General features: G+C 51.3%; 1 protein-coding gene across 6 annotated transcripts in view; it reads left to right on the forward strand.

Annotated features, from left to right (window-relative positions):
• The window catches only part of PDPK1 (3-phosphoinositide dependent protein kinase 1), a 79385-nt gene extending 68802 nt beyond the window's left edge, over positions 1–10583 (forward strand). For all 6 annotated transcript variants that reach the window (XM_072835403.1, XM_072835401.1, XM_072835398.1 and 3 more), the window contains exons 12-14: positions 3827–3884; positions 4690–4842; positions 5129–10583. In XM_072835403.1, the coding sequence (XP_072691504.1) occupies positions 3827–3884; positions 4690–4842; positions 5129–5245 (328 nt within the window). In that variant the 3' untranslated portion in view covers positions 5246–10583. The remainder of the gene's footprint in view (positions 1–3826; positions 3885–4689; positions 4843–5128) is intronic.
• The last annotated feature ends 286 nt before the right edge of the window (positions 10584–10869 follow it).

Consider the following 10869-nt stretch of genomic DNA (forward strand, 5'->3'; position numbering starts at 1 on the left):
TGTCACTTTAAGACAAACAACTGCCAGTATTTGTCACCAGTGATAAAAATTGAAATTAGGATTTTGGAAAACTTTATCCCTCACTGTAAGTTTGACATCTTCCCAGCAACTAAAGACTCTTTTTGAGGAGATAGTGATGGCAACAAGTTGATTTGTTGATAATCGTGGAACAAAGTTTGTCAGCATTGGGAGGATTTCCGTGACTCAGCAAACCACCATCTTCCGGGTGACTGCTGGGTGACAGAGCTATTCAAAGTGCCAGGTGGACTGATGAATTTTAATGTCCCATAGTGTGAAAAATCCATCATGGGGACTCAGATTCCGTGTGGCAGTGGACCGTGAAGGAGCTCCACTTGTTGAGCTTGGGCGCGTTATCAGAGAAGAATGCCCATCACTCTCTGAAAATGCTTTTACAGGCACTCCTCCCTTTTCTAGCTCCTTGCCCAAGTGAGGCTGGTTTCTTGTGCTTCAGCCTGGAAAGCACACAGAGTGATGGCGGAGGCCACTAGGCGTGCCCAGCTGTCTTCTGTGAAACCACCTGTTTAGGAGATTTACAAAATGTACAACAGGGTCATGCTTCACATTAATTATCTTTGTTTTGGAAAAAAGTTACTCTTGAATAAAAATGTTATTTAGTATGTTATGGGGCTGTTTTTGATTTTTAATGAATTAAATAAATATTTGAAAATATCTCCATTTTAATTTCTCCTACATGAATATCAGTGGGTATAACCCCAGTAAAGGAAATTCCTTTGGGATCTTCCATAAAGATTAAAGAATGTAAAGGAGTCCCAAGAGCTGGCGTTTTAGAGCAAACTGGCTCCAATCACTTGTTCCTTTACCTGTGTCAAAGCCCAGCATGGAGAGCCTTCCTGAGGTGGTCAGAAGAGCCACATCGGCATTCTGGCAGCCTTGCTTGGCTCCCCTGGGAGTGACTGCTCTGAAATGGCCTCAGGCTTGCATCCTCCAGAATGATCTTGGGGTCTGGGGTTTGCTTGTGGGATAGGGTGAGGAGGAAAGAACCCTGGCTTTGGAATCAGGAAGAAGGAGTATCTCGACACTGTCACCCATCTGGGCAAGCCCGCTTGGACTTCTGCACAGAGCTGATGGTGAGTGTCGCCTGTGTGTGAAGCGGGGCTTTGGTGACCTGCCTGCTAACCACAGTCTTGAGAGTCTCTGACTCAGGTCTGGTTTTGGCTCAGAGTCTTCAGACAACATCTACCACTTGCCAACGAGGAAGAGGTGGCTGGTGGGCGGGGGGGGGGGGTGCATTTTCAGGGGAGTGAAGTAAATTCAAAGTGATTAGCCTGTGTAAGCTAATCGGTGAGTGCACTGCATGACTGGATTGTGCTGTTTGTGCTAATAATGGAGCTTTGAGCCTCTCTGCATCTTGCCTCGGTTTATTTTACCCCAGCCACTGGATCCAGTCAGGAGTCCCCGCTAGGCTTTCACCATCCGGGACACCAGTAGCCTCCCTGCGGCCTCCATGCCTCTTGGGGAAGAGTGCGGGGGCTGCGCTTATGTGTGTGTGACCAGGACTGAGGGCCTCCTGGTCCGCCCACGGTGCGGCTGGGGTCTGTCAGTGGGGTCCTCACTGCAGGGACAGGAAAGGGGCTTGCCTGCTTCCCTGCAGTGCCAGAATGTTCTGTTGCTGAGCCATTGCTGTGGTTTCAGTTTTGCTGGTATAAAGAATACTGTTGTGGATATTTGTGCCCTAGTCTTCATTTTTCTTTACTTCCTGAGGATAGATTGTTGGGAGTGGGATTGCTTCTCAATACATCATCTCCAGATTGTTTTTCGGCGAGTCGTAAGTTCAGAGCCACAGGTGCTGGTGCTGAGCAGGCGCGGACTGGGGCACCCCAGTAGGGCATGCAAGAAGGGCGGCTCAGTTTTGTTTACTGAGAGCCATTGAGAATTTTGGGATCACTTCCTCTTGGGGAATTTCTAGTTTGTATACTTTGCTCAGTTTTCTGTTGAAGCTTTAAGCCTTTCCTGTCACTTTGCATGTGCTCTGCGGCGTGCAGACGTTAACTCTGTGGGCTGTGTTTGCGGAAGACCTCTCCAGCCTCCTCCTTGTTCATGGGGGTGGTTTTGTAGTTGGAGGTGCTTTTTGTCCTCCTGCCGTGACTGCTGCTTAGAAAGTCACTCCTCCTTCCTCTTCTAGCTCTTCCCTTGCTGGGAGTTGGGGGTCACTTTGGGGCGGCCAGTGAACTGGACTCCGTGTAAACTGTCCAAGAAAAATCTTCCCTGGTTTCTCAAGCTCAGGGAAAACCAGAATGTCCTGTTAATTTAATATCGTATCCTGTCTCTCATGTCAGACTACTTGAGGCTGCAAAGACGCCGTGAGGCCTCTTCTTTCCTTACCTGTCTGCCAGGCTTTCTTGGTGCTGTGGTGCCATCAGCCCCAGGGGCCTGACTGCCGGGAGGGCGTGGCGGTGGCATCTTTCACAAGCCTGAGCTGAAATTGAGCCCCACCCCAGCCCTCCGCCCTCAGTACAGTTTAATTCAAGTCTCCCCCTTATGATTAGTTTGTGGTTCTTTACTACACATGCAGCTCTTCCACAGTAGGGCTTGGTTAGAAGAGGCTTTCTGTACGATCTGTGTGTTTCTGTGCTGCAGATCGTTCTATCTGCCTTTCAAAAATCTTCTGAATGTTTTTCTCTTTGTTTCACATCTTGTTTTTGTTTGTTGGTTTGGTTTTTAAGTACCTCTGAGAGTGAGATATTGTACCTTTTCTTTTTTTTTTTTTGTACCTTTTCTCATATAGCACGTTTTTGTTCAAATTCTTTTTAGTTTTCAAAATCCATATGCTGCCATGTCCACTCACAAGTAGGCTGAGTGCTTGGGGGTGGGGCCTCCATGGGTTCTGAAGCCGGCAGGGGTCTGGCTGGGGTAGCCTGGGCAGACCCCAGGGCCAGGAAAGCTGAGTGAGAACTCACCAGCTCAGCCAGTCTTCTTGCATGCGCCCTGGGTCCCCTGTGGCTGCACTCAGATACTGAAGTGGTAAACTGTCACCACTTGTGTGAGTGTGTGTGAGGCGACAGTTATCTTATGACTTTGCAAACATAAGACATTGTGGTCTACAGTAGATCCTCAGACTAGGAAATTTGGTAAAGCCAGATGGAGCATAAACTAGTAACTCTTCATTTGAACCAAAAGCAAGAACCCGAAGACATTAAAACAACCTCTTTTATACTCCTAGGAGTCAAAGTGAAGTATACTTGCTAAAAACATACACGAAGTCAAGCTGTGTTCCTAGCTTTCTCCTCCAAGTTCCTGCCGTATTTGAGTAGGAGTGCTCTCTTACTGTCGTAAAAACACCAAAGAAGGTGTTTTTAAACCGAGTCCAGTATGGGTCTTTCCGGGACCCGTGATTCTCAGCTGCATGGTGGTTTCTGAGCATCGGATTGGGGGGCCTAGGCTTGGGTAGCACGTGGCCAGCAGTCTGTGTCCTGAGGTTGACTCTCAGCGGCCCCCGCACTTTCAGGGGCTCTGTGCTCACCCCAGCTTTGTTCAAATCAAGGAGGGTGTGTGTCACCTTGCCACCGCCTTTCTACTGCTGCGCAAATGCTGCCCAGCCAGAGGTGGCAGCAGGTGACGGTGCTCACGTGTGTCGACGCTGGTCCGCATCCCACAACTGAATGCTCTAGAGCAGTGGCCACCTGCATGCTCCATGAACTTGGGGCCTCCTGAGTTCCTGGAGCGAGTCAGGGCTGTGACAGGAGGGGTTTGAGCAAGGCTCGCAGATGCCCTCAGGAAGTTCATTCACTTGGAGAGTTTCTGTCCCCGACTCACTTGAGTATCTCTTGTTTCCTTCTTTTTATAGGCACCAGTTTGTAGAAAATAACTTAATACTAAAGATGGGTCCCGTAGATAAGCGAAAGGTAAGTCAGCTCCCGCCAGCACCTGCCGAACATCTGTCTCCCCTCAGCCGCCTCGGGATCTGGCCTTCCACCTCGGGTGCCCGCTGACCTTGCTATGCATGCATCCTTGCTCTTGCTTCCCTTTCTCTGAAAGATAATTTCTAGATTTGACGGCTAAGGAAGGCTTGAGCCACTCAGGGGAAGCTGTTTGAAACCACACAGGAAGGCTGTGGTAAAATAAAAATACACTCTCTCGTTTCTGTCTTGAGACCGGGGTTTTGATATCCTAGCAAGTTGTCTTTTACTTCATTAGACTTGTTTTTGAAAATTGTTATTTGTTTGTTATGTTTTATGGATTGATTGTGTGAAAACTATCAGACTCACATACGTTCTCCCTTTGCCAACACAGGCCCTTCTAAATTCAGGCCCCAGGCCTCTGTTCCTGGTGGGACACACACGCTGCCCGGGCCCCACCTCCCTGGAACAGAGGTCATGAGTGGTACCCTCACTGTCCCCAGCAGGCTAGGCCAAGCGCTTGGGTTTGCCTGCCTGTGCTGCCGCTCCCCTCTGTGGCAGTGGAGGGACACAGACCCCAGTGGGGACATTGGGACCCAGCTCACTAAGGCCAGGCAGGCTGGGTGCTGCATTCTGCTCCTCTCTGATCTGAGAGGCCGGGTCCATGGGAGGAGGCCAAGTCCCAGGCGAGTTGACAGGCGCTGGTCCCCATGCCCTGGGCTGCTCTGATGGCTGGCCTCCAAGGGAGCGGTAGGTGCAGTCTGTACCCACTTCTGAGTCCTGACAGACAGGGTCCTTTTGTTTTGCATAGGGCTTGTTTGCACGACGACGACAGTTACTGCTCACAGAAGGGCCACACTTGTATTATGTGGATCCTGTCAACAAAGTCCTGAAAGGTGAAATTCCATGGTCACAAGAACTCCGACCAGAGGCCAAGAACTTTAAAACCTTCTTTGTGCACACGGTGAGTTTGTCTCTGCGGGCTCTCCTCTACAGGCAGTTATCTCCCCCTTAATCTCCTGTCCCGGGGGCTCCACACTCACAGCGCACCCCTGAGCTGAGCCGGGGTCACTTGTGCTTGTTTGTCAGTTTAGGGGTGACTTAAGAGATCTCTAGGTCCTTGCCTGCACATATAAGGCCTACACACACTTGTGTGCTTCCACAAGTGCCCACAGTGGCCGCCAGAGGGTGGTGGTCTTGGCGGGACACCCCTTGCCCCCAGGATCATTAAACCATCTCTGTCTCCACAGCCAAACAGGACGTATTACCTGATGGACCCGAGTGGGAATGCTCACAAATGGTGCAAAAAGATCCAGGAAGTGTGGAGACACAGATACCAGAGCCACCCAGATGCCGCCGTGCAGTGACACGTCCACGGCTGCTGCACTAGCTGCCAGGACACGTGCCCCAGCGTGGCTCGCCGCCCTCCGGGACACTTCCAGACCACCTGCCAGCCATCTCAAGGGGGATGCAGACGGCGGAACCTTGCAGCTTTTTTATTTAAAAGAAAAGAAAAAAATGCCCAACCACACAAAGAACAAAACCAATAACGAAAAGGAATTCAGGGTTGCTTTGCTTGCTCTCTGTGCTCTGTGGAGGCTCCCCAAGCTGTCCTTGCCATGGGGACCCAGCGCCACGCACGTCTGCCTAATTCCTGCCCGGGCGAGTGGAACAGACTTGAGTCACCAGCTCTGCACCACATGCCCTGGTCACCTGCCGGCCAGTCCTCCTGTGGCGGAGGGGAGGGGCATGTGCCTCCCAGAACCCGTCGGCAGGGAGCTGTGTGCACCTCTGCCGAGGGTGGCATCCATCTTTTTGGGGTGGGAGGGTTCTTGGCTTAGGTCTGTGTGCTCCTTTTCTTGTGTCCCTACTTGCTGCCCCCTGTGCCCCACCAGGGTCCCTCGCTCACCTTCTTGCATAGCTCTGGCTGTGAGATCTCTGTGGCTGTGCACACTCCATGCCTTGTGTGTATCGGGCAGGCTCCAGGTGGGGAGATATGGAGCGGGCTGTTGGGGTGCACTACCAGGCCGCTGCTGGGGTTGGAGGGTGCCAGCGGGCTTTGGGATTGAATGTCCCTCTGAGCGGGGTGGTTTTACAGAGCTAGAAAGCAAGCTCGGGCCTGGAAAAGGTACTGTCCAAGGTGGGCACCCGGTTGTGCTAGGAGATAAGGCGGTGCCCTGCTCCGTGTGAGGCCACGGCAGCAGGGCAGACTGGGCCTGCGTCCCCCACGTGGAGGGGTGCTGCCTGGTGAGCGCCTCTTGAGTGCTTAGAGGGTGGAACATGCAGATCCCCCCACCCCAGAGCAGTTTGCTGGGGCTGAGGGACTCCGGGTGCCTGTGGTCTCCCAGCACGTTTACGTCTCCACAGTGAAAGTCTGGAAACCTTCTCATGCTGCCAGGTCATTTATCTCCATCGAGATGTGGACCTTGCCCGGAAGAAAATGTTGCTCACCTTGCACAAGGGGTAGGAACGCCACACTGGAGACCGAGCACCCAGGCCGCTCACCCCCTCTACTTTCAGGCTGCCTGCCTTTCACCTTGCAGAGGTGGCACAATGCTGTATACTGCAGCAGGTCCAGGATTTACCAGTCCTTTGATTTCTTTGCTGCTCCCTGGACATAGGATGGCTGTGGGCCTGGTGGGCTCGGCGTTCCTCTTCCTGCCCATGTTGTCCCTGGAGGGCAGTCCGCAGTCCAGGTGGGAGGGAAGGAGGCACTACTGCTTGCAAGTTCCTCACAGGCACGTCTCTCTGCCTCTGGGGGATGAACAACTGTGCGGTTTCCTTCAGGCTTTCACGAAGGCACCAGCACAAGGTTCACACGGGAAAGATTCCCCCTGACGACTCTGCCACCCGTCTCGTATTTCGAACAAACCATCCGTCTCCCCCTGTGTTGACAGGTGGTCCAAATCAAGATAAAAGATGCTTTGTCAAATGGGTTTAGTGATAAGAGTGACCCTTGTCAGCCTGGGAGGGAAGTGTGGCTGTGGAGGTCTCAGGGCAAGCGGTGAGGGTGCACAGGAGCAGAGGTGGGGCAAGGTTTCTGGTGGCTTCCACTGGGGTCTCGTGCACTGCTCTGTGAGAGTTGCGTGTGAGCAAACGAGCATGTGTGCATGCTCTTGGGAAACCCTGGGGAGCGGGACACTGTCCTGGGCCAGGGGTATAGGTCAAGCTCCCCTCTTCTCCTCGCTTTTGAAAAGACTTGCTCTGTTCATCTGCTTTTCAAACAATAAGTCTCGCAGGCTTTCAGGAAGGTCGTTTCCAGCTTACTCCCCATGTTGTTGATACGTTTACTTTTCTCAGAACACCGGTGTCCGTGGGCATGCAGTTGGGAGAGTTGGGGGCCCGCTCTTGCCCACTGTTCTTTCTGGGATCTGGTTACAGGGACCTGGGCAGAGCTGGCAAGCAGAGCTGGCGTTGGGCTGTAACAGGAGCCCTCAGCTGAGCTGCTCTGGGAGGGACGCAGCTTCCATTGCATTCTTCCCCCTGCACGGCGCCACTACCTCCCAGGCTTCACCCACCAGTTCCATCTTAACCTCCGAAACCAGAGAATGAGGGGCTCAGGCTTCAGCTGGCAGCCAACAGAGCTGAAGGGACTGCCCTTGCCCAAGCCAGCGACAGCTGAGCCCTCCCTAGGCCATCTTTCTCCTCTCGGAGCCTCCTTTCCCTTTTTATTTTTTAAGGCACATAATACTCTTCCTGCCCCGTGCTTGTTCGTGTCACCTTTAGTTTTATCCAGCTTGTCCTTAGAGCTGCTGTCCCGGCATGCAGGTGCCTCCCGTTCTTAGACGTGGCTGTGGCCGTCAGTCCAGTGCGTACACAGCACACGTGGAAGTACAAGTGATTCATTCAAAGGGAGAAAGTGCCCTGTTGTTCAGCAGACCCAGAAGCCATGTGTCTTACTGAGGGAAGGCAAGGACAAGGTGAGGTGCCAAACCACAAGCCCGCCAGGCAGGGCCAATCCCACACTGCGTGGCTCCCCAGGCTCAGGTGGCCCACCGCACCTCACCCCTTTCTGGGAATCCAGGGAGCCAGGCGCAGGTGGGGTGGTTTCCTGACCAGGACGGTGGAGGGGACGGGGGGTGGGGGGGTGGGGGGGGGTGGCTGGTGGCACTGCAGGGTGCCTGCTCTTCTGAACCCGCCCTACCCCAGGCCCCCACTACTGCCCTGTGGTATTTGTGGCCCAGGCCCGTAGGGATTGCGGGAGATGGCCCTGTGGCACAGACTCCCCCAGGGCAAGGTGCCGGCACAGGAGCTCCAGGTGGTTCTGTACTTTCTAAAACATTTGTGAGAATATCAACTGTAGGCTTACCACCCAGGAGAGACCACTGTGAACATTTTGGTGTATAGCCCCCCCCTGCACACATTTGTTTGCTTTTTTAACTAAATTGGGAACATGAAACACCTAGTGTTCTGCATCTAGCTTGTTTCACTCAATTATTTATCTTCTGCATTTCTCCACGTCATGAACAATGATTAAAAACATTCTTTTTAGTGACTGTAGAGCTTAATGGTTATAAATTTTATCATAATTTATCTGACCATTTCCCTGTTATAAAACATTTAGATGTTTTTTGGTTTTTCACTATTTAAATAATGCTGTGATGAATATCCTCATAAATCTTTGATTTTGACTCTGAGACTCTGATCCCTGTGCCTCTCACCCCCATTCCTAGAAGTAGTGTTTTTGGGTCAAAGAGTGTATTTGTGTTAAAGGTGGTATTAGTCAGTCTCTGTCTTGATATGATGCTTAGATGCTTAGAGTTCCAGTACAGAACCTAAGTTGTGTCCTACAGATTCTGAACAAGTCAGTTTCTGGTAAGGTGTGTGTTCCAAAGAATGTTTTAATAAGACTGCTCTCCTATTTTTTTTCATAATGCTAAAATGATACCATTTATTGCAGTCCATTTGTGACCGACTTTTTTTCCAAAAACTAATTTCCTTATTTTTGTTGAAAGAATCTGGTTATGCTTGCATGTTATCTACCTTCCCCTCCCTGCTGCTACGGCTTTCAAGTGCTCAGTGATATTTTCAGAAGCTTGTACTGTGTCCACAATGGTACTGAATTTGCATCCGCACAGGCAGCAGAGATAAAAAGTGTTGAACTGACCTTGCCACACGCTTAGTGGATGACTTGTAATTAAGTTTGTAGACTCAGAAAATCCGTTGGGCCATTTGGAATCAGTAAAAGAGCAAATTCTCTCCTTGAAAAAGAGGCCATGTAGGCAGTTGGGTTTTACAGAAGTTGATTTGCCCCCATGCCCTTCAGGTGGTGGCACTCAGTAGGAAGGTCTCCGCGGCTCTGCATTCCGCTGTAGGCTGTAAGTGTGCGGGCCCGCGTGGGTTTCAGGGCTTCTCCCCTGCCCTCCCTCACCGTGTTGCAGGCTGTCTGGCCGTCTTCAAACCCAGACCACCCAATTTGGTTTCATTCCTAATCTCTCACTTGAGTTTGGGGTCCATTGATGCTGAGGGGAGAGGTGTGTGAGATTTATTAGGGGCCATGCTCAGTGTCACTTGAGTCTGCCAAGATTTTGGCTGGGTTGTGCAGAATTGGATTTCCTGCCCTCCTCTGACAACCCAGGTCCCCTGTCCCCCAGGGTGGTCCTCAGACTGAGGGTGCTCACTCCCTTGCCAGAGTATGATGAAGGTACTGTTCTTAGGGATGTTGCCATGTACATTTTAACACAGTCTCTTCATCCAAAGCTCTGGAACTGATGGTGACTCGAGTGGGTGTGGCACTTCCCTCTTAGGCGGCCTGCTGGCAAGTGCCTTAAGTCAGGAGTTGCCCCCCAAGTGTCTGGGGTGGTGCAGGCTGCTGGCCCAGGGCTGCCTGGGAGCACTGGTCTGGAGAAGGGAGCTGTGCCCACAGAGTGGGCCTGTCTGTAGCTGAAGACAGCTCGATGGGCACCTGAACAGGCCACACGTAAACCTGAATTGTCCCCAGAACCCACTTCTTCAGTATGAGGAAGCACCAGACTTTGTGTACAGAGAACATTTTTTACAAGAGGCAGACCTTTTTTATAGTGTGTGATCCACCCTAGTCCAACCCGCCTGGCAGGATGACTTCCGAATCGGGGTCGTTTTGCTGGTGAAAAGCCTCTGTCCTCACCAGAAGTTTGATTGGACATTGACAAAAATAAATTTTTCCAGTATTTAGAGCTGCTGTAGCTGTTCCTTAACACAAAATAGGATGAATCAGTAGTGTGTTAGCTGTCTTTCAGGTTGGTGGCAGTCAGTTAGAACATGTGTAAAATTCTCTACCTGGTCTGTAGCTGTAACTGTGATGTACAGGCAAAGCAAAAATTTAAAACTTATGAAAACAAATAATGCAATGATATTAGGATATACACTTTTGTATTTTTATTCTTATATAAGGTTATTTGCCGGCTGTTGTTGGCCTCTAGTTCAGTCTGTGTTATTTAAAATCTAATATATGAATTATTTGGATTGAATTCATGTTTGGGGCCACGTTGTTGTATGTATTGATGTACAGCCTTGAATGTGAATAATTATTGTAAACTATATTTTACAACTTTTTTTCTGGCTTTATTATATAAATTTTCTATTCGGTCAATGATTTAATCCTATAATTTAATGAATCTGTTTTCTTCTCTTTTTTTCAAATATTTGTGCTTTAGATGTAGTTCCTGGATGATGAATTTTCCACGTATGCTCGGTAGTCTTGTAATAAAGAGCATGTAGAGTGTAGACGCTGGCTGGCGCGGCTCTTCTTTGCCCCGGGGCGCGGGGTCAGGCGCGGCCGCCACCGGAACTCCGGGCCCGGAACCCAGCGTCGGAGCGCCGCACGTGCGGGGGGCGGGGGGGGGGGGGGCGAGGCCGGCGAACCCCCGCCCAGCGCTACGCTCGGCTCCGGCCGGAAGGGGGCTCGGCCGGTCGCCTTTCCGGACCGGAACTTCCGCCTGCCGCGTGACACTAGGGCGGGCGCTTTACGAGGGCGGACCCGTGGGCGGGACGGAGCTCGGAGGACAGTATT

This window comes from Canis lupus, chromosome 8 (genome assembly GCF_048164855.1).
Source record: "Canis lupus baileyi chromosome 8, mCanLup2.hap1, whole genome shotgun sequence".
Lineage (NCBI taxonomy): Eukaryota > Metazoa > Chordata > Mammalia > Carnivora > Canidae > Canis > Canis lupus.